The sequence below is a fragment of the Meles meles genome, chromosome 3 (assembly GCF_922984935.1).
Source record: "Meles meles chromosome 3, mMelMel3.1 paternal haplotype, whole genome shotgun sequence".
NCBI lineage: Eukaryota > Metazoa > Chordata > Mammalia > Carnivora > Mustelidae > Meles > Meles meles.
Genome location: NC_060068.1, coordinates 159306472 through 159331284, shown reverse-complemented (window position 1 = coordinate 159331284; position 24813 = coordinate 159306472). Strand labels below are relative to the sequence as shown.

The 24813-nt window shown below is 39.4% G+C and overlaps 1 protein-coding gene across 2 annotated transcripts in view; it reads left to right on the top strand.

Annotated features, from left to right (window-relative positions):
* Positions 1-24813, top strand: part of CDH6 (cadherin 6) — a 125210-nt gene that overhangs the window by 85210 nt on the left and 15187 nt on the right. For both annotated transcript variants that reach the window (XM_046000245.1, XM_046000246.1), the window contains exons 3-7: positions 8927-9221; positions 12637-12756; positions 14758-14925; positions 17016-17203; positions 19086-19339. In XM_046000245.1, coding sequence (XP_045856201.1) covers positions 8927-9221; positions 12637-12756; positions 14758-14925; positions 17016-17203; positions 19086-19339 — 1025 coding nt within the window. The remainder of the gene's footprint in view (positions 1-8926; positions 9222-12636; positions 12757-14757; positions 14926-17015; positions 17204-19085; positions 19340-24813) is intronic.

Here is a 24813-nt window from a genome sequence, read left to right as displayed (position 1 = left end):
TGGAGGCAGCTTGATCCTAAATTTTGTTAGAGCCCATTTAATGTATTAAGAGATGGGCCTACCCAACTAGAACAAAACTCACAAATTCCATTTATATATATAGTCACCAAAAATTATTGGTGCCAGGCTTCGGGCTGCAGGTCATGTTTCCACTCCCATCATCTAATCGACTTTATAGTAGGAATTGGCTCTTCCTTCCACTGAAATCTGTTTGGTGGGGAATTCCTAAAACCAAGGGAGGATTTCACAGTCCCGGCCATTAAACACCGAAGCACACAGTCCTGTGTGTATCTGAAGTTCTTTCTACGACCTTGAGATTACATATCTGAAGGCTCTGGGGGAAGAGTGGCAAGTTTGTGGGTTAAAGGTGAAAGCAGACTGGTTTTTGTCCATTTCCTTTTGAGGCAACCATGTGGTGAAGGAGCAGCCCCTTTTTGCTCCCAGGAGACCTCCCGGGCTTCTCCAGGGCAAGAAAGGGGTGGATGATGCCACAGATGGTACCCATCAAAGACAAAGCTACCCTGTAGCCAGGACCACAGGAGCCAAGGCAATGGAAGAGCCAGAGGCAGATGTCGGGGGGGGGGGGGGGGCGCGGTTCTGATGACAATGAGGCAGGCAGGATGGAGCTACGCAGCTTTGATCTTGGAGAACAGAGATCATGGTTCCACCTGCCAAAAAGCACAGATGCCACTGAGGAAAGCAGCAGATCTTGTCTAGAAACCAGGGGGCTAGAGGGCAAGACAAGGACTGCCCGTAACCCCAAAGCCCCCAAATTTCCCTCTAACACAGGCCATGTGAGTCTCTTTTCTTCATACACCCAGATGGTATGTTGGACTGGGTCAGGGGCAAAGGGAGAAAGTGGAAGCCAGAAAGACTGAGATTTATCTAAATGAGTTATCTAAAGAGACTCTATTATTGAATCAGGTAGACGTTATTGGATTGCATTAAATTATCAACTCGATGTGCAACCTAATATTGAGTTCCTAATACTCAATGGGATTAGAGCTTAAGGGATAAACTATAAAAAAAAAATAAGGAAGTTGCATCTTCCCTTGCACATCTGAGTGCAGGGTGCGCAAATACGTGGCCAGCAACTCAAGGGAAGGCATGTTTCTATTTTAGCTGACTTTATTGCTTTTATTACCCCAGGCACATTCTCAAAGCCTCCTCTGATTTTCTCCCACACTGAGTCTGGAAACCGTACTACGTGCTCATGCTGGATGCTCAGTCATTTTTCTCCCATCAGTAATGCTACCATCTCCAAGAAGTCTTCATAAACCCTCAAAGGGCTGATATATTCCCTGACTCCCCCTTTGTGCAATTTACAAGTGCCTTCTATGCCATTCTCCGGCTTTTGACTTACCTTATTATTCCTAATACTTAATAAGAGTACTCAAGTGTCTAATTTCTGCTTTTATTCCGAGTCAGTTCTTCCAAGCCTAAACTGTAGCTTGCAGAAGGCAAGTGTGGTGTTTTTTTAATTCACTGTCTCATGCAGCTCTCCAGGCCCATACATGTTTTTCAATGGTCTTAGTTCAGAGAGTTAAATTAGTTTTATTATGGAACAATGTTTCTGTGAAATGGAGTATTTTCCATTCATCAGCCATTAGTTTTGGCAACAGGAGGATATTTGAAATATAGCTCAATAAATCTTGAAGCTTCTTCACTATTAACAGGTGACTTCTGTCCAAAGACTCAGTGGACCTACAATGGTTAATGTACTTGCTGTATTTATAATTTGTCTATTCTCTTCAACAAACTCAATACAGTTGGCTTTATTACTGTATTAAGATTTTTATTGGTTATTAAAGAAGTGTTTTTAGATCTGAGGCAGTAACTTGGATTCCCCCTCAGACTGCTCAGATTAGATCATCTGCCTAATGTTTGGTTGTGACTGCCAAGTGATCTGGAACCTTCAGGAATGTAGAATCTTGGTACATAGAGTTATACTAAAATCAAGTGAGACAGGAGATGGAGGACACTAAGATTTATTGATTGCTTTCTATGTGTGAAAAACCTTCACTGATTATTGATATTTTGTCCAATTTTATCTTTACAACACTCATTCATTCTTTAAAATGATTCATTATTGAGGACCTATAATGGGCCAGTATGTCAGGTGCTGAGAATATAGAAATGAACCAGACAGTTTGGGTGCTTTCCTTCACGAAACTTCCAATGTAGCTATTTGCTGAGTGAAACATGGAAATAAGTCATCAAAGAGACAGACTCCGCCAATGGCTAAGTGGGGAATAAATCAAGAATGCGTAACAGAGGAATCTAACTTAGACTAATAGCTTACTTAGGGAAGGCTTTCCTGAGGAGATAGAGAGTGTGCCGACCTGATATATGAGTGGAATCACCCGGCTGAAAGTTGTTCAGAAGGACTTTATGCCAAGAGGACCATACGCAGAGAGGCCAAGATATGAAAGAGACTAATGCATCCTTTAGAGACTACAGTAAGCAGAGTATGCTGAAATAAGGAGTAGCAGGGAGAGAGTAGAGGCTGAGGAGGCTAGCGAGGGGGCAGAGACCACAGTGGACATTGGAGGTCATGTTAAGGAGTGAAAATGGGCACTTTTATCCTGAGAGCAAAGAGAAAACCCTGCATGATTTAATTAGAAGAGAAATGGCATCCTCAGAGGTGGTACTGTTACTGTTTAAGTCGGGCTAGCTACAGCAAGGAAAATAGACTGAGAGGAAGCAAGACAGGGTGTGTTTTAGGAGGGCCTCATTGCAACAGACCAGGGAGAAATGGCAGGGACTTGGACCAGGGTGGTGGAAAGGAAAACAAGGAGGTGAGTCGAGATAGATGTAAGAGGTAGAACTGACAGGAGGTTGGTGTCTTAATGAAGTGCATGATGGAGGCAGCGGGGAGGATCTAGGATGACTCTGGTGGCCTTCACAGAGATGGAACATACAGAGGAGGAGCAGGTTTGGAGAGAAGGTGATGAAGTCAGTTTAGAAGTCCTGAGTGTAAGATGTCCAAGAGACTCGCCTGGAAATCAATCCATCTTTGACTCTGGATCTTGAGAAAATGGTCTGCCCTGGGGTCATCTATAGATTTGAGTAACAAGGACACAGAGATAATATTCAAATATAGGGAAATAGAAGATCTCATCAGGGGAGAACATGAGAAATAAGGAAAGACAAGGACCTAAGACATTGGCCTAAGGGTGACCAACTTTTAAGGGACAAGTAGAGGATAAATAACTGGCAACGTCGATTATTCTGAGTTCTATCTTAGAGATGACAGAATGAAACTAAGCTAATCTAATTAATTTAGTTAATTAGCAGGAAAGTCAGAATTCAGACCCAAATCTTTCCACCTTCTGAATACTTCATGTTTATGATGTGAGAATGATTTATTGAAGCATTTCTCTAAGTTGGGCCTCCTGTGAGGCATTTTACATTCGTTATTTTATTAATTTTCAGAGCAATGTCCTCGTAAACTCAGTATGGTTGTTATTCCTGTCATAGAGGTGAGAAAACTGAGACATGAAGAAATTAACTAAGGTCCCCAAAGTTACACAGCTGATAGCTAGCATGCATTTCCACCCATCTCTCTCTATCTTTTTTTTTTTTTTTAATATTTTATTGATTTGACAGACAGAAATCACAAGCAGGCAGAGAGGCAGGCAGAGAGAGAGGAGGAAGCAGGCTTCCCGCTGAGCAGAGAGCCCGATGCGGGGCTCGATCCCAGGACCCTGAGATCATGACCTGAGCCGAAGGCAGAGGCTTTAACCCACTGAGCCACCCAGGCGCCCCTCTCTCTCTATCTTTTAAGATCTTATGTTTTTTAAGTGATCTCTACTCCCAACATGGGGCTCAAACTTACAACTCTGAGATCAAGAGTCTCATGCTCTACCAACTGAGCCAGGTACCCCATGCCCATTTCTTTCTCTTACCCTAGTCCGTGCTTTTAACTATAGTGATTGTACTAGTTAAAGCAGTGGTTCTCACACTTGAACACTCATCAGAATTACCTGGAGGACTTCTTAAAACACAGATTACTGGGGGCTCCTGGTTGGCTCAGTCAGTTAAGCTCCTGCCCTTGGCTCAGGTCATGATCCCAGGTCCTGGGATTGAGCCCTACATCCGGCTCCCTGCTCAGCAGGGAGTCTGCTTCTCCCTCTCCCTCTGCTGCTCTTCCTGCTCATTCTCTCTCTATCTCAAACAAATAAATAATATGTTAAAAAAAAAAACGCAAATATTGGGATTGCTGGAATCCCCCCCCGCCTTGAGGTTCGATTATGAAGGTGGAAAGGGCCTGAGAATTTGCCGCATTTCTAACTAGTTCCAGCAACCTGCCCCACTAATGTGCTGCCATCCGCGTTTTCACTTGTGAAGCAATCATCGGATATAAATTAGTTAACTTATACTAGATCATTAGCATTCAAATACTGCATATTAAAATATACAACATAAAATTTTATTGAAAGATATTTTTATTTACCTGGCCCTATAATCTCAAGACAGAATCTACTTTTAATTCCTGCCACGTACTTCAAGCAAGGTTGAGTGTCTTCCTGGTACAAACTCTACCCAACAAGCTCTTCACAACCTTCACAATATTATGTATCATGCATTGTAGATATAGATATAGAGATAGAGATAGATCTATTTCAGTGAAGCCTCAGTTTGTCCTAACTTGATTATAGACTTATTTTCTTAATTTAAAATAATATTCAATCTAGTTAACAAAATTGTGTTCTCTCTCTCTCTCTCTCTGCTGTCACTCCAGTTTCTCCAATTCAGTCCCATTCAGACACCTTTTCACAACTGTTCTTGGACTGCCCTATGACATACCTGATTGTCATCCTTTACCTTTCACAAATGGCCACATAACCCTGGCACTACACTCTATAAGCATATTCGCCAAATCTCATTTTTTTTACCTCAGCAAAAAATTCCCATAAACCCTTTCGGGCTGTTGTGGGTCATCCCCCAGGTGTGTCATGGAGGTAAGCTTTGGTTTAGACTCTGTTTTCTGTCTCAGGGATGCATATGCTTAGAAGACTCAGTTTGATCACTGACTCAGCGACTCAGTGACACACAGGTAATGGGAGGCAGAGGGCGGCATCAGCTCGTTTCATAAACCACTAAAAATCAGCATGATTCGTGTTATACCTTTGAACCGGAGTCCAAATCCAGTTGAGAGCTGGGACATAGAGGCGGTAAAAACAGCCTGGCCCTGCTCTGGCGTGACCCTCTGCAGGGCTGTGTCTGCAACCCCAAATCCCCGTATTTATTTGTCAATGTGTGGCGCTTGGAAATAACAATAAATCAACAGAAAAGCAAAGACCACCAGCTCCTTCTGGAACAAAACGCTACAGGTACAGTAGTAAAAAGTCCTGCCAGCCCCGGATGAGATGTGACTTTCTGAAGAAAGTGGATAATTTTTACTTGATGGTGAATCGTTAAAAGTGAGCCAGATGATTAAACTTAATGGAACAGCCACATTAAACTGAAATTAGTAAAAACATGCCTCGGGCAGCCTGCAACCTTTTATTTGTTGTTGTTTAACTTCTGGCTTTTACAGTGGCCATGATGAATGACATCACAAAAGAAAAAATCCAATTAAAATCTAAGTGCTCAATAAACCCCTAATGTCTGGTTGCCACCGCCACTGTCTCTAGCACTCATGTCTTCTGCTTCCTCTTTTCCCCAAGAAGACAGAAAAGAACTGGCCCCGGGGGAGTTCAGCAGCCGGAGAAAGAACACACAAAGGCTTCTGGAGGTTTCTGCTCTCCGCCCTCTCTCAGAGAGGCATTGCGCTTCGAGGGGGATGAGGTTAAATTGTTTTATTATCAGACAACGCCTGGGTAAAGAGATGCATTTTGCCACTAATCTTCAAATACTGATAAATCAGAAGTGGGATCTGGAGAGCAATCCTGTTCATACTCTTAGCTGGTGTCGCCACTGCCCTTTTATACCGTCTCGGGTGTTTGTTCTATAAGTCATCGGAATGGTCTCTCCTGACAGCTAAAAATAAGTTTCTGATTACTTTTACCTGAATAAATCTTGTGGCCGGATGTGGTATTCACCTACTAAGTGTGCAACAATTACTTATGGAGAGTGATGAGAGAACCGGCCGAGGGACGTCTACAATCTAGCGGGAGGCAGAATGTCATCCATCACGTGGAAAGACAGCACGTGCCACCCAGTAGACGAATACTAGCTTTTGATGACAGATTTTGCCTTAGAGATACCATGTGTGTGTAAAATTGGGTTTTCAAAGTCCTTACAACAAAGTTCTCAAAGTCAAAATAAGAGTCAGAACACGCTTATTATGAATGGGGAGCTAACAGGAATGGTATCTTAAATGGGCTTTTACTGCATGTTTACATAGGAGTTAATATAGTATTTGTACATGGTCTCTAATGAGATCTTCCTGATAGCCTTGTCCTGTGCTTCTGTTATCCTCATTTTATTGATAAGGATCTTGGCTCAGGGAGGTTAATTGACTCTGCTGTGATCTAACACGTGTGAGGGAGACGGAATGAACACAGCTCCTATTTGGGACTCTGGTGCGGTGCCCCCCCACCCTCTGCCAGGTTTGCTAACCATGGTTGCCCGGAAGCCAGATCCAATGGGCAGTGATGTTGGTTTCATTACTCATGAGTTAATGAAATCGCTTTTTAAGAGCTCTCTTCTGTCATTAGAATTTGCCGATGGAGAGTTAAACTTTCCCCAGTGGCTCTTTCTGTGTAATCATGGTTTCAACATTTCCTTAGCATATCACATACACAAATCATGGAGTCCTCTTTTGTTTTACGTTTCTTACTGCGTTTGTCTCACTTCTAAGCAATTCCCTCCCTGTTCCCATTTATCTTCCATTATTTCTGCCAAATTGCTTTCAAGGCTACTAATTGTATGAATAATATTCTCTTCCTCAAACTCTGCTTTTAACTAGTAGTAGCTGTGTGGCATTGGACACCATTTCCCCATCTCTAAAAACAGGGAGGTTGCGCCGAAGAATCAAGTTCTGAGCTTCTGACTTTCACACAAGGTGTACGGTTTTGAAAACACTACATAAACCGGAGCCTTGGTTTTCTTGACTCGGTGAGGATGGATTCAGTTAGCTCATGGTCCCCAAAGTGTGTTTCTTGGAAAACTGTCCTCAGGAATTCCCACATCCAGAAAGGATTCTTCACACAAGAATGTTCAGGGAAGTTAGATTAAATAAAATCGAGTACAGTTTTGAACTGTAGGCATTCACAGCCTTTAATACGTTAATGTACATTGGGTGACACCCAAGAAAAAGACAGAAGATGAAGTATTTCCAAAACTTACGGGAGCACAGAACCCCTTTTCCTTAGCATTTTATAAAAATAAAAGTTCATGAAATGCACTTTCAGAAAGGCTGGATTCGCTTATTTTCAAAGCCCTTCTTTGGCTTGAGAGTCTGTTTTCAAATGTGCTTGAAGACGCTACTTCAAGCATTTCATGTGGTGTTAATCAAGGGGACACCAAGTTGGCTTACTCATTGCTACTATTGCCTTCTTGTTGTAACATGACCCATATTCTGTCTAGACAGAGATGAAATAACGTTTGAGGACTAGCTACCTTCCCAATAAACTATCTCCTCTCTATGTAGCTGATACTTATAACTAGGATTTTAAAATCGTTCTCTTCCATTTTCACTTCTGCAAATTTGTAAATAGGCTTTGCTTATCTGAAGACCTAAGAAAATTCCTCCTAAACTTTTTCTGAGATGGGGAAAAGGGAACCAAGGACACTACAGAAACTCAGTGCTCTAGAAATCATCTCTGAGAGAGGCAACGTGGGCACGTCATCAAAGTTAGAATCATTCTCTTCCGTTTCAGTGGTATATTAACATTCCCTTAATTCCACCTTTAACCCAGATGCATTTCACTGACAGTCTTACCAGAGCCTCTGCTGGGTGATCATCAGGAGCGGGGAACCCACTGCTTCATAATGCAGACCATTCCACTTCAGTCTGGCTCCAGTTTTTAGAAGATCCTTCCCTATATTCAATGAAATTCTGAGTAGTAAATATTCTTGTTCTCAGTGACCTTGTAAATTGCCTAGTCAAGGGATTTTTCAAGGCACTGTTCCTAACAACACAATGTATCTCAAGTGCTTTGAGTTGAATTTCATAAGTAATTAAATAAATATCACATCTTCCCAGAAAAGTGATTATAAATGCCATCATATAAGACTCAAGGAGGGACGCCTGGGTGGCTCAGTCGTTAAGCATCTGCCTTTGGCTCAGGTCATGATCCCAGGGTCCCGGGATTGAGCCCCACATTGGGCTCTCTGCTCAGTGAGGAGCCTGTTTCTCCCTCTCCCACTCCCCCTGTTTGTGCTCTCTCTCTAGCTGTGTCTTTTTCTGTCAAATAAACAAATAAAATCTTAAAAAAAAAAAAAAAAGATTAAAGAATACTGGGTGGTTCCCTAAATTTACCAAGATAGGAATATATAGAGGTAGAATGTACTCAGGTCTCTGTTTCAAAAACCAAACCCCTTTTCTCAATAGCATATCGCTTCTCTTGTATGTCCAGACACATGAAAGAGAGAAGAGTGGATTTGTAAAATCTGAATGCTGCCAGGAAAACAGTGAAACTAGTTTCATTCCAGCCAAGTTAATGTGTTGTTGGGCATCTTGCTATTACTCTGGCTTGTAGAATTCCCTTCTCTAAAACAAGGATTACTACATTTTCTATAAGATCTGTCCCAGTTTTGGAAATTCCTGTGACTGGAAGGAAACATTCATTAATGAATGGCATTACTATTGAGAATTTATGTAAGTGAGAAAAACAAAACAAAACAAAACCCAAACTCGCATCCCTCAGAAAGAATTGAATGAAAGTTGATGTAGCAAGGAAGCATCATAATGACAAACAGTTTAGAATCACATGCTTGACTTTTACTTTCTTTAATTTTTTTTTTCCTACACTAGTTACATTCAGACCAGGATAGAGGAGATGGATCACTTAAATATATCCTTTCAGGAGATGGAGCAGGAGATCTCTTCATTATCAATGAAAACACAGGGGATATACAGGCCACCAAGAGGCTGGACAGGGAAGAAAAACCTGTTTACATCCTTCGAGCTCAAGCTATAAACAGAAGGACAGGGAGGCCAGTGGAGCCTGAATCTGAATTCATCATCAAGATCCATGACATCAACGACAATGAACCAATATTTACCAAGGATGTTTACACAGCCACTGTTCCCGAAATGTCTGATGTTGGTGAGTGAGATGTGATTTCAACCATACAATGTTTCTCCTCTAGTACATCAACTGAATAAAGGATCCTAAGAGTGAAATTTACTGAGTTGAGTGAATTTAGATGCTAAATTCTTAAGCTATACTATTTCAAACACTTCCTTTATGACCTTTTTGTAAGTGCACCTGCATTTCCTAATATTACTCTAGCCTCATTTTATTATCTTTAAGAAAACAGTATTTCGTATAATGATGAAGGGATGAAAAATGGCAGGCAAGAAAAGGAGGAAGAAAGAGACATCACTTTAACCACTTCCCCAGGTGCCCACTCTGGTCCTCGGGCTGAGAGAAAGCAGCCCTCTCCACCTCTCTTAGCACATACTGGTACTGGGCCTGAAGTGAGGATATTCCCTTTGTAAAACAAAAGCCTGAATTTACAATCCGGACTGAAGAGTAATGACATTTGCTTTAATTAACTATGTATTTGGGAAAGAGACCCAAAGAAAATTAAAAAAAAAAATCTTTAAAACAATGTGCAGATGATGATGTCTAGGGGATATGTCTTTTATTAAGTGATGGAAATTAAAAGGTATTCATGACATTAATATGATGAATTAATATGTTGTGCACAATTCTACTACAAATTTTAAAGTTAACAAGTATGGCTTTAATTTGCTTAAATTGGGAGAAGGTTAACAGAATTTAAATTTTAAAAGATCATACTGACATCACACTTAGCTACATTAAAATACTTCATGGCATCCAGTGACAAATTTTAAGCTACTTCTGTAAAGGGTTATTTTTATTTTTATTCAGTGTCAACTTCAGAAGGGCTAAATTACATAATAATAACTTTTCTATAATCCTATGAGTCAGATATCAGAAACGTTTTAGGTCACAGTTCCAAGACTTGGAAAAACCTAATCCATGGAAATGATTGTAAACCCTCTAAATCTTTCTCATCAAGAAGTTGCTCATCTCATTACTTAAAGCCACTCAGTTTTGTTAGAAAAACCACAAACCATCAGCAAAGCAAGAGAGAGGGATTAGAATTTTAAAAGGAAGATTTGTTAGGAAAAAAGTATTTTTCCTCCACATAGTAAAAGGCAGGAAGAATTAATGAAGCACCTCTCATGATCAGCACCAGTCAGTAAAACAGTTTCCAGAAAACAAAACTTGACATGCAAGGTGTCACTGCACAACTATAGGAGGCGCCATTCACTTTCAAAGCCATTATAGAATTAATATGTATTACAAATATTTGGGGGTAGCTAGAAGTAACATGTCTTGAGGAAGGGAAGACTTTTTCATTTGTACACAGGCACAGTTATGTTCATATTAACTATTATCATGAATTAACATGTCATTGTGATGATATCAAAAGGTATCTTGAGGTGCCTGGGTGGCTCAGAGGGTTAAGACTCATGATCTCAGGGTCCTAGGATCAAGTCTCCCAGCGGGCTCTCTGCTCGGCAGGGGGTCTGCTTCCCTACCCCCCGCCCCCTGCCTACCTCTCTGCCTACTTGTGATCTCTCTCTCTGTCAAATAAATAAATATTTTTTTAAAAAGGCATCTTAAAGAACTTACATCATGATTGTGGGATAGCAGGAGGTTGGTATAAATGGGCTTTGGTGTCAAGCAGAGCTGAGTTTGAAAATCTACTAATAAGCAGCAACTTGACGTCTGATCCTTTGGTTCCATATCTACAAAAATAATAAAAGTCAAGTCCTAAGGATTATCATGAGGATGAAATGAGAAAACAAGTGCAGAGCCCCTGGTATAATATCTGGCAGTGAACAGTTGCTCAAAACATCCAGATAATCATATTCTAAACACATTTGAATTGTATGTTGATGTCGAATAAGAATGTGAGTGTTTGTTGACTTTTACTATTAGCTCTTGCTCTAAAATCATATAATGTTCTCATTCTCCCCACGTTCCTTCCCACATTATAAGGATGGGCGCTGTCTCTCATCAACATGCTACATCCAGGGCATCCAACCCTAACACAGTCCAGTATATTCATTCAACAAACGGGGTTGGTTAGATATTACAAAAGTAATGTAAAGCTTCTAATACTCCCTGCATGTAACTTCCCTGTCCTTTCCATGGGCTGGAGTGCTCTAACAGTATGCTTACGGTTTATCTGATATGAATATCAAAAGTCAGCCATGAGATGATCTTCATCAGAGGGCCTTACCCTTTTTGGAAGTCACAGATCCCTTTGAGAATCAGATAAAAATCTATGGATCTTCTCTTCAATGAAATAGACATGTAATCATACACATAAAAATCTGTGTGGAATTTCATGGGGGGTTAGGAATACTTTGAAGGTTATTAGGTGACTGTGGTCCTTAAAACAAAAATGCTGATCTAAAATATCATAGCCTTCTTTGTGCATTTAATTATAATCCTTTTTTTTTTTTTTTTTTTTTTTTTTTGGGAACTATAGGTTCCAGTTGTGAATGCTCTGGGATTTTAATTAAGTCTCTAATCCAACCCTACCTCTTTAAAGGTTCAAGGTCTTTCAGCCTCTTGAATTATCAGATAGATTTATTATTTAGGGTGCTTTAGTTTGTAATTAACAGAAAACCCAACTCAAACTAGTTTAAACAGATAAGCAGTTTAAGTCATACTTAAGTCAAAAGTAAAGTAGGCTGGGTTGCCTGGGTGGCGCAGTGGGTTCTACCTTCAGCTCAGGTCATGATCCCAGAGTCCTGGGATCAAGCCCCACATCGGGTTCTCTGCTCAGCAGGGAGCCTGCTTCCCCCTCTCTCTCTGTGGCTGTCACTCTGCCTACTTGTGATCCCTCTCTCTGTCAAATAAATAAAAATCTTAAAGAAAAAAAAAAGTAAAGTAGGCTTTTGGACGTGGTTTGATTTTGGCTCAATTATTTCTCTGAAATTTTCTGTCCTATTCAGCTTTGTCCTCAGGCTGACATCTCTGAGGTCACAAAATAACTGCTGCATTGACGGGCCCTAGTTCAGCACATTTCAGTCCAGGAGAAAGAGCACCCATGGCACAGAATTCCCAACAAAATCACAAGAGGCTTCCTGATTGGAGAACTCTGAAACTAATCCCTCTAGAAAAAGTAATGCAAGATGTTAACTGACTTAGGTCTGGATAACTTCCAAGGATGACCCTACCAAGAATCCAGTCTCGTCCTTTGGAGATTGATTGGAATTGGTTCCACCCAAGGTCATGACCATCCCCCTGCTTCCCTTTAACCTAACCCTTACGACATTTAGAAATTTTGATCATCACACTACCTCAGAGTGAGAAAACCAAGACTATTTAATCTAACACTGTCCTGAAGTTCTCCACTCTTTGCCAGGATAGTTTCATACAAAAGTAAGATCATGCTTTCTCTTTCTATGTGTGGGTCAAGGATCCATATGGATCCTTAATTTATTTTTGATTCATGTTTCTGTCGTTACAGGCACATTTGTTGTCCAAGTCACTGCAACTGATGCTGATGATCCAACCTATGGGAACAGTGCTAAAGTGGTGTATAGTATCCTACAGGGGCAGCCCTATTTTTCAGTTGAATCAGAAACAGGTTAGAATTCCTTTTTGATCTTCTTTTTAAATCTGTAATTTTAACTGACATGTTCAGCTGAGCTGGCATATTTTTAAATAAAAACAATCAGTGTAATTGAATTTTCTTAGATTCACCTGCCAAATACCAGCAATATACTTGTAAACACGATATCCACATCATTTCAGTCAAGAAATCTAACAATGGATGTTTCATCCATTATGTTTATATATGGTAGATTCAGAAAACTTCTACAAATTATTTTTTTCTTCCAGTTTGGGGTGAAGTTAAAGACCAATCCCTTCTGATAGCCATTGGGGCTATTTATAAAAATTCCAATTCTTTTTCTAGTTATCTGGTATCTCCTTCCCCTGCTCTGAAGCCAGTTGTAGCCAGGAGACTTGTTCGGGCCAATAAATGTGTCAGTGACGTGAGTCACTTCCAAGCAGAACTTTTAGATCTGGTGCACAATCTATATTCCTCTCCTCCTGCCACAGAGATCACAGATGGAAACCATTGTTGACACTGGTCTCCAGCCTGGATGTCTGTTATCCTCAGCAGAGCTTCTTGCTGGCCTACTCAGAGGAGGAATGAAACATTTATGTTAGCATGTCAAGCCAGTAAGATTTTGCGTTGTTTGTTATAACATTGTCTAGCGTATCCTAACTGATACCATCCTAATAAACAAAGTGGATTCCTTAATGGAATCCTTTTTTTAACATCTCATTTTTCTGCATTTTCTCTATAGAGTAGCATATTATCTTAGGATGAATTGTTTCTTAGGAAATATTGCCTGTGCTGTACAGTAAATTCTACACATATTTTTGCTATCATACCAGGAGTTGAGTTCCTTTCACACGTTTTTCAAACATTCATTATTGTTAGCAGAAAACAAAACATTTCTAGATTACTACATCCAGTTGGAAATCAATGTGTTAAGAGGTGCGATGAACTTGGAAAGAATCCCGAGGAGAAAGAAAACGTTGAGTTGAAAAACAATAAGGATGAAAAATTAGAAATATCCAACAAAAAGGGCAAAAGGCTAAGGGGATCTCCTGTATGTGACCGGAGGAGTACTGGGATTGGAGAACAGGTTGCAGCTGCATTTCCACTGAAGCCAGGACTATAGGAATAAAACTGACCTGTTGTCTGAGGTATTCGTGTTAAAAATTTAAAAAAAAAAAAAATAATATTTTCAGCTTCATTAGTTGTTAAGCACTGGAATGTGCTACCAGAGAAGGTTATAAAGCCTGTAAAGCCTTCAAAGCCTTTAAAGCCTATAACGATTTTTGAAAGAATGTTGTTAATTTAAGCATAAAGCCTACATAGAGATTAGGCAAACTTTTAGTTCTTTCAACTACTTATTTTATAACTACCTGACAATAGAGATAAATGTGACCGAACATGAGAATGTTGGTTTCTGCTGGGACCAGGTGAACTCATGCTCACAACAGCTTTAGGACAACTTCTATTCTCTAGGATCACACAGATGGTAATTACGGGAGAACTGATGCTGTGTTTTCTTAAGACCATAGTTTTGTGGTTTAGAAAATCCTCCAAACGTTCATTATGGTAGGTATATTTGATGAGCAATTAGCTGATTCAGTAAAGTGAAACTCAAGAGTCAGTTCAAGGAAATGGCTTAACAATTTCCTCACGGTACACTTACATGTCTTTTATCAAGCAGCTTAGTAGAAAGCACTGGAACACATGCCAAGTTACATTTTGCTGTGCTATCTTATACCACATGATATTTATACCACCTACAATCTCTACTACTGCAGAACTGACTTGTACTTACTCACCACGTGTGATAGGTGTTTGTTTTTTTTTTAACGGATCTGTCTCCCTTATGTGGTTGTAATTGCCTTCAGCGTAAGGGTTATCTACAATCATCTTTACGTCACCCATGACATCTGTATAGTGTATTATATATTGTAGATAACAATTCATGTTTGTATAAGTGACTTGATAAAGTATTTTTAATACATCCCTTTCCACTTCTGAATTTCACACCCATAGGTATCATCAAGACAGCTTTGCTCAACATGGATCGAGAAAACAGGGAGCAGTACCAAGTGGTGATTCAAGCCAAGGATATGGGCGGCCAGATGGGCGGATTATCTGGGACCACCACAGTGAACATCACGCTGACTGATGTCAATGACAATCCTCCCCGGTTTCCCCAGAGTAGGAACATTTCATTGAATGAATCTCTTCAGTGTACTTTTGTAAAGCTCTAACTTTAAGAATGATATTTATTTCCGTTATTATTAATTATCAATATTAGTGATCTCAGTAAGAACCATACATTTATTAGCTAAGCAATTTCTGATATGGTTATTTGTTGGAAAGCTAACCCCATTGTTATATTTTTCCTTATTAAAAAGACTGCCACAAGCATAAATTTGCTTGTGCAGAACATATGTACACAAGCATGCTTCTATTTGTTAAAAAAAATTGACTTTATGTTTTGTGAATTTAATCAGTCATATAATCTCTTTCAAATCCTCACAAAGCTTTATAAGGGGAGGATTTATCATTTTACTGTTTCTAAAAATACAACTGGGGAAATAACTATGCACTTAATCCATTTGTAATCATAAATAGTTTTCTATATTATGGTTAGTTGAGATACGAAAAGTCATCTCTAAAGTCATTAACTCTCATGGCTAGATAAGAAAAAAAAAAAAAAGAAAGAAAAGCAACATTCTTAAATGCCCACTTTGTATCAGGCAGTACCTCAGAGCCCTTCATATAAAACACCTCAAGTGGGTACTGGCTTTAATATAATTTTTCTTCCAGGAACAAAATTCATTTCTGACCATGATCTAAGTAAACTACTTGAATCCTGTCTTCCATGAGAAAATAGGTGCCCACCATTAAAAAGAAAGCCCACTTACCCAATCATGGCATTTCTTTAAAGTTGGTCAGCTAATAGGGGCTTCTTTTATAATGGAGATACACATGGATCAACAGGAAATCGTTAAATTTTCTTTAATTTCTTCAAGTATTTAATCAGAGCTAAATGCAATAAACAGAGTATCAAACAAATTTCTGACTTAATGGGTAGAAGAAAGGTTTTATGGACCCTAAAATTTTTCCTCCCAGAGGCCTGACATGACAAGATCAGAATCAGCAGTACTTTGCACAAAAACCTCCTTTTCAATAAAGGGACGCCCCGGGGAAGGAAAACAAAAGGAGGCACCTGGAATGCCACTGGGACCTTACCTCACTTTGCTCTCTCCTCGGCTACCCTGGGATCATGACTGCATAATGTACCAAAGCTCAGGAGGGGAGAGCAACTCTAGAGGAACACGTTGGCTCGTGTTACCGTTTTGCCAAGGACAAGCCCAACACTTACTGAATGGATGAATATTATTGCATGACTCTATTCTAGTGGTGTCATAGTCTATGTCCGCTCCAAAATAATTTGCACGGATGGTTGGCAAAATGTAACGGGTGAGAGTAAAATAAGTTTTGTGCCTTTTTTTTTTTTTTTTGACCCTAAGTACATGCTGGTCTGGCAGATCAAAACAAATTCACATGCAGTCTTCCTAAACTAATTTTGCAACATGAGGACATAAGGAAAGTGTACATCTATGAAATACAGTTTTAAATCAGCAATACAGATATAAGAATGGGAGATACGTAGGCAGAGAAAAAAATACTGTCATGGAATTTAAAAGAAAGGAGTAGTCAGAGAAACAGTTAGGAGCTTTCTCTCTCAATGTGTCTGTGTGTTAGGGATCTAACTGCAGCCAGACCAGCTCCCTGTGTGAGTGATAGAGGGTCTGCTTGGATACATCCTCCAGATCGCTGTCATTTGTTTCCACCTCCAGTTGTCATTAGCAGTGACACAAAAAACCCTTTTAAGAACTATCGCATAATTGGCTTAAAGTCACAGGTCAGGTTAAATTCTTTCCCATTCTTTCTTCTAAGATTAGTTAAGGGGGCTTGGAAACCTTGTGCAGCCCCCCTCCCCCCAAGCATCTTAGTCTTCCTTGCCATCACACGTGTGAACCTGGAGTCCTATTTACAGGACAAGAAAAGTGTTCTCCATTTGCAAAGAGACGGGTCATGACAGAAGAAATATTCTTAACAATCATGAAAGTAAGGATGTAAGGAGGATAGAGCTCCATTAATTATCGCAAGGAAAGCACAGATCAGCCTGGATCCGTAGTAATGTCTGAAAGAACGGTTAGAAAATAGGTTTTGTGTTTATTATGATAGAGTATCCTTCATCTGTGCTTGACTTATATCTGTCTGGTGATTAATAGGTACATACCAGTTTAAAACCCCTGAATCTTCTCCACCGGGTACACCAATTGGCAGGATCAAAGCCAGCGACGCTGACATGGGAGAAAATGCTGAAATTGAGTACAGCATTACAGAGGGAGAGGGTCTGGACATGTTTGATGTCGTCACCGACCAGGAAACCCAGGAAGGGGTTATTACTGTCAAAAAGGTAATGCCGCTTGTTAACTACAATGCAAACGAGACATTCATTTTTCTCCAGTCCCCGAGTAACTGGGGTAATTATGTCTCACATGAATGTTCCTCTCGATTCTTATTTTACTAATTATTCTTTTTTAAACACCATGTCTAATGGTTGGCTTTTAGAGGTCCTCGATAATCCGATGCATTCATCAATCTCATACTTTTAATTAATTTTTATTAAGAATCTCCTAATAAGTAAATAAATGACACAAATAAATATACACATTAAAGTACATAAAATAAATACTGTCAATGAATAATAAACCAACAGTGCCAGACACTGTTCTAGATGCAGGAGGTGCAATGGTACATTCAACAGAATGGTCTCTGCTTTTGCAGAACTGCTGATCGAAGGCAGAAAAGAGACAAGGAAGCAAATAAACAAACAAACACGTGTATAGATATAAATTCTGATCATGCTTTGAAGGAAGAGAGTAACAGAAGCAGGGAGAAAGATGGCCTGAATCAGAGAGAGGATATAAAAAGACCACAAAAATAAATTAACACAAATTTCCTTTGAGCTCTAGCTACTTTTTGGAATACGATAATAAGTTTTTTATACTTCTGAATTCCAATTTGTGCCCTATGTACTCACTCACTATTTATCCCCCCCCCCCAATATTGTCTAGCACCACAGAGCAGTACACAGAAGTGTGGAAAAATTTAAAACCAATAAACCGTGTGCCTCAAAGCTAAAAATACATTAATTTTGGTCACTTTTTTAAATGATGGCACTACTCTCATGTATGATGTAATATTTTCTCTCTCCTTCAGCACACTGTTATATCCGCTGGTGAAGATAAGCATAGGTGGATGTAAATAACGAGAAAATTCTTTCCTCTTAAGCTTTGGATTACATGTCTTAATACCTGGAAACACAATAAAACATGTTTAAGCGACACTCAGACCAATGTTTTATACTGTAATATAATTAGGAAGCCCATTAGTGTGCATTAACCTTTTTAATTTTCTTAGTGCCTTATCAGATTCAAACTGAAATTTTGCCTAGCCGACTAAATCGCATTCACTAATGTCTTGATTAATTGTGTTTCTAGTGAGCCCTGTCATATCATCATCTAAAACTAAAAGTCAGCAATAAGCATTTGGGTTCACTTTGTCTCCAGAAGTAGAGATACTTTTCCTAAAGACCTCTGACAGCAATGATCATTACTTTTATTCGCAAGTAATTAGCCCAGTGCCCTTATCAGGATATCACTTGGAATATTTTATCAACTCATGCACATGCAAAAAAATAAATAAATAAATCTATTTTATCTGAATGAGGAAAAGGGAGTCATGATGTGAACATGTGGTTCTCAATTCTGGCTGCACATCAGCCTCACTGCAGGCAGTATTTCAAAGTACAGATTCCCGCCCCCGTCACAGATATTCATGATCCAGGGTGGGGGTCCAGATACTGGCAAATTTTAAAACACTCAGTAAGTGTTCAAGTACAGCCAGATGTGACAATAGAAACAGAATGATCTACCACATATTTGCCAACTTGCTCCTGACGTGGGTCCCTCTAGTCAAATACAAGAGTTTTTTTTTTTTTTTTTAAAGCAGGTCTTATAAGACTCCTGCTTCCAGGTTCCCTTCCCCGTCCATTACACCTTGCACCCGTGCACCCACTTTGCAAGGCCACAGTGGCCATGGTTGCAGCCCACGCTCCTCATCAGGAGGGCTTGGCATCTGAACTCCCATGCCTTTGCCCAATTTCACACCGCGTGGTGATGTCCCTAAGCAATGGGGTCCTATTTGTTCACCCAAGATTTGCACTAAAAATGGCTCACGTCTTTCTGTGTGTCTTGGTTGCTTCCAATATGTCTCCTCCCCCTACCCTCCCCAAGCTCTTGGACTTTGAAAAGAAGAAAGTGTATACCCTCAAGGTGGAAGCCTCCAATCCTCACGTTGAACCCCGCTTTCTCTACCTGGGTCCGTTCAAAGATGCAGCTACTGTCAGAATTATGGTGGAAGATGTGGATGAGCCCCCAGTCTTCAGCAAACTAGCCTACATCCTACAGATAAGAGAAGATGCTCAGATAAACACGACAATAGGCTCAGTCACAGCCCAAGATCCAGATGCTGCCAGGAATCCAGTCAAGTAAGCATACTCCTGCGACCCATCTCTTTCAGAAGCTTTAGCCTAATGCTATGCAAGTATCACCTGAAAGTTAGAAAATTAATCCTTTTTTTCAATGAGACACTTGGGTCTTCCTGAAAAACTACTCTAAACAGCATCTTTACTCTCCTTGCTCAAAATAAACATTATTTTAGCAGCAGCGTAAATTTAAAAAACACAGAATCTGGGGGCGGGGTTCAAAATGATCGATGGGCGTTGACTACTTAACAGGAAAATGGTACAAGGAAATACAACAGAATGGCCTGGAATTTTTCTGGAAGGCCTTAGATTTGTCAAAGAGAAGCATGGAGAGTTCCGTGACTTTTAATAAACAAGACACCAGGATGAGTCTGTTTCTCAAGTATACAAGAACCTATCATGTAACACTTAGAGGCAGAATTATGCTCCATTTGGATGCATAATTTTTTCTTTTTCAGACGTGGATAAAAATAGGAACCACTTCATGATATATGTCTGCAAAATCTGGGGAAATTAATAGAGCTGAATCCTAATTTATACTGTGTAAGCAAGTTCTATTTTCTCTATACATTCCTTATACCTTAGCTGTAAATCATGCTGCAAGAAAGCCTCATTGCTCTTTGAAACCCAGATGCTTTTGTATTCTAGAATTTTATCAGGAGAGCAATGGAGTCAACAACTTCCAGCGTTGAGTCAATAGCTTAGTTGACCAGATGAGAGAACAGCTAAATCAGAATATTATTCTAACAATTATCCCCTGTTAAAAAAAAAAAAAGTGAGCAAGCTGACAAGCTAGAGAAACTCTTGCCAGTGAACCCACAGATAAATTCTGATCAGGACACCTGCCATATGCCAGGTATGTTCTAGGCTTTAGAGATACAACAGAGAACACTATCAAGTCCTGATCTCATGAAGCTTACATTCTAATTGGGACAGACAGAAATAGGCAAACAACAAATATGCAGGATATCAGGTAAAATACACGGTAAGCAGTAAGATAAAATGGAAATAGAGGGTATATATAGTATGGTCAGGCTTGTCCTTGGTAGGAAATCATTTGAGTAGAGATTTGATTGAAATGAAGGGATGAACCATGATGATATCTGGTGGAAGAACATTCTAAGAAGGGGGGAAAATGAGGGTAAGGTCTGACACCAGAGCTTACTTGGCATGAAGAAGGAGTAGCAAGGAGGCTTATGAGCTAATGTAGCTAATGGGCAATGTAGGGAGTGGTTTGTAAGGCAGGAGGCAACAGGGAAGTATGGTAAATGGAGAGTGTGGTAGGCCCTACAGGGCCATTTGTAGGCCTTGGTAAAGACGGGATTCCATTCTGATTGAGGTAGGAAGCCACTGCAGAGCTTTGAACAGGAGTATGGCCTAACCTGAAACTACTTATTAGAGGATCACACTGGCTGCCCCATGAAGAACATTATTGCAGTTGAAAGAGTCTGAGATTCTAAGGCAATCATTTTCTAACTTTTCAGCTCTGAGCTCTTGGTTCGAATGAAACCTGATGCAAGTCCCACATCTAAAACACAAAAATGCCTGGCTTACTCTCAGGGAATAGTTTTAAATCATTGGGAAAATAGACTGTTGTTTTATCATTCTACTGGAATACCTGTAGACTACTTGAACTGGACTATGGTCAGCCCAAAGTAGCCACATGTAAGCTCCATGGATCAAGTGTTCTTCTGCATACATTTAATATTATTAATAAGGAAAATTAATGACAGCCTATGCTTGTACAAGAAATAATCTTAAGTATTTTCACAATGATTCTCTCAGCTGGAGTTTGTCCTAAGTGTGTAAGAGAACAATCTTAGCAAGTCAATGTCAGGACCAATTTAATGGTGTTAATGCTGGAAGTTTATACAAATATGAGCTTTGTTACCTCTTTGGTCAATCAACATGTTTTTAATTGAAAATGTCTCCTGGGAATTTAGGCTGCATTTTTATGTTTATTTTATTTTTTTGTCTATTTTTTTTAAAGATTTTTATTTATTTATTTGATAGACAGAGATCACAAGTAGGCAAAGAGGCAGGCAGAGAGAGAGGAGGAAGCAGGCTCCCCGTGGAGCAGAGAGCCCGATGCGGGGCTCGATCCCAGCACCCTGGGATCATGACCTGAGCTGAAGGCAGAGGCTTAACCCACTGAGCCACCCAGGCGCCCCTGTCTATTTTATTTTTTATAATGAATACCATTTTAACCCACTGCACTGTTTTATGTTTTATTAAAAGAAGTAGTTAACTTGTCAGACTGGGCTGGACCTCAACCAGTTTTGAAGTTTCTTATGCCAGCCTTTTCTTGGTACATATGGATTTCAAATATAGAAATAGATTTAAGATTAAAAATATAAATAAGAGGGGCCTGGGTGGCTCAGTTGGCTAAGCAACTGCCTTCGGCTCAGGTCATGATCCTGGAGTCCTGAGATCATGTCCCACATCAGGCTCCCTGCTCGGCAGGGAGTCTGCTTCTCCCTCTGACCCGCCCCCTTCTCATCTCTCTCTCCCTCTCTCTCTCTCTCTCTCATTCACTCTCTCTCATTCTCTCAAATAAATAAATAAAATCTTTAAAAAATATATGAATAAGGGGGCGCCTGGGTGGCTCAGTGGGTTAAGGCCTCTGCCTCTGGCTCGGGTCATGATCTCAGGGTCCTGGGATAGAGCCCCCACGTCAGACTCTGCTCGGCAGGGAGCCTGCTTCCTCCTCCTCTCTGCCTGCCTCTCTTCTACTTGTGATCTCTCTCTGTCAAATAAACAAATAAAATCTTAAAAATGCCTGGGTGGCTCAGTGGATTGAGCCGCTGCCTTCGGCTCGGGTCGTGATCTCAGGGTCCTGGGATCGAGCCCCACATCGGGCTCTCTGCTCCGCAGGGAGCCTGCTTCCTCCTCTCTCTCTGCCTGCCTGTCTGTCTCCTTGTGATCTCTCTCTGTGTGTCAAATAAATAAATAAAATCTTTAAAAAAAATAAATAAATAAATAAAATAAAATAAAAATATAAATAAGATATATTGATATATAAGTGTATATTATCCAAGATGTAAATATTGAACAACTAGGCTTTAGACAATATGTTAGGTACATAATTAATACTAGAGAATTCTCCCCCCAAAAACACTGATTTATTGTGACGCAGATACAAATCTTTAATTATTTAATTTCATAAAATAATTTTCTTCCAGTAACTTTATCACAGATGCCCTTTGACTTCCATGGAAGAGTCTTATAAAATGTCACTCTGAAAAGATATTATGAAAATTTACATGCAAACATACTTCCTTTCCTGACCCACAAATCTCCCTGACTTGAGAAGATACATTAGAAGACAAATTATTGAATCACAGAATAGAGTAATAAATTTCTGGGACGGGGGTGAAGAGCTACCTGCAAAATAATCTGCTGTAATCATGTTAAGATTGATAACTTTGTTCCTTATCTGTTAAGACTACAGTTAATGTGACTGAGCAGTAAATATAGCAGATGTGAATTAAAATTACTTTGGAAAGAAAAACAACAAATAGACAAGGCTTCGTGTGCAAACCAACTTTCCTAAACAATGTAGGCATTTGAAATTTCCTATTAATTTTTAAATCTCCCAATTAAGGGGAAAACTCTACCATTTGGGTATTTCCTAAGTGGTTTCTCTCTAAAATCAAAAGCCACCTTCAACTAAAAATTCCTCACCCCATATTCTTTATTTAAAGGCTGGATGGGAAATATGATTATCTGTAAAACTTAAAACTATAGCAGGAAGAAAACAGATGAAGAACAAGAAAAGATTACTGCTGTCTAAATTGTAACAGCTTATAAAGGCAATAAGCAGTATATCTTAAACTTGACATTTTTCATGAGGGAAAAAAATATTTGTAGGTAATCATTAAATTTCTTACAAAGTCTATGAATATTTAGATTTCCTTTTTGGGTAATTAGTTATGTGCTATAAAGTATTTATCATTCTCAAATTAAAAATGAAGGCAGGTGATCAAGTTCAATGCTGTTGCCTAAATTCTTAATAAACATTGATCCATGAAATAAATGGCAAAAATAATAGCTGTTTTATCTGTAGGAGATGAACCCTTGATAATAAAATATTAGATTTATATAAAATTCTAACCTGACGAGATATAGACATTGTTTTTGAGCTTCTTAATTCTCTTTAATATCAGGTTTAAATAGACTACAATGATCAAATATCTATTTTACTTAGACCCTTGATACATGACAAAAATGTGTTTTAGTAAAATAAAATATGTATTATAATTCACCAGTTATATTTTAAAGCAAAATAATCAATCGAAACAGAATCTTGAACATGGTACACTATTACAAGTTAGTAACAAGAGCTTATTTTTCTTAGAGTATTCATAATAAGTCTACATGTGTATGACTAGTTGGTCATTTACTTAATTGTATTTCTACTGAGCCAACATTTTTAAATATTCCATCATGATGTAAATTTTGAGACTCTAGCTGAAATGGGCAATTTTTCCTCCTCATGACCTTAACATATCAACTGTCTCCAGAATTTTCTCTTTAATGTCCCCTACATAAAACAGAGTCCACACATACTTTCCCCATATATAGCTAATCCAAAAAATAGTAATAAACTGATAAAGATAATATTTCTCAAAATCTACCAGTCACCCTTCAATTTCAGTGTTGAAAACTCTGTCCTCCTTTGATTTCTAAGATACCTCTTGGTTTTCTTTGAATTCTCTGTACGCCTTAAATAGTTACCTAGTTCCTACTCTGCTCTGGGCAGTGTGGGTCTCCATTTTCTCCATTTAAGTGATTCCGTCTTTACCATTTTTCTTCCTTCACTGGACCTTCTCTTCCTAGAAAAGCGAACTGGAAATCTAAGTTGTCAATCCAGATCTTCCCCTTCCCAGAATTTCCTTAAGCACCTCAGCTTCAATATAGCAAAATGGGAACTTGGAATCTTCCCCAAATCCTGTTCTTTTCTTCTGCCAGTTTGTGACCACACCAGCCAACCATTCTCCTTAATTCAATCAGTGATTTAGATCAGAACGTTTCCCTGCTTAAAATCTGCAGGTAGATTCACACTGCTCTTAGAACAAATCCCATCTCCTTGCCATGGCCAGCCCATCTTTCTACAGTTCAGACTCTGAATCTCCCCCCAACCTCATTTTCTGTCTCCCTTTACCCACCTCACAAACTTGCAGCCATGCTAGCCAATTTCTGCTTCATTCTACATAATGATTTTTAAAATAAAGTGGATAACAGCAAACTGGACAATCATCCTACTCATGCACATGACCACCTGTGTACCCATTAAAGTTTTAAGTTTCTAAAAATGTGAGTTAAAATGTGACAATTACTATACAAACTTGGTACAAATTACATGTGAAAGAAACTTTACTGGTGATTCTCAAACTCGTGCAACTTGTCTAATGGGTTTACCATTAGGACCTCAATTGCAAAGAATTAATTTCCCAGAATATTTTGCTTAATATTAA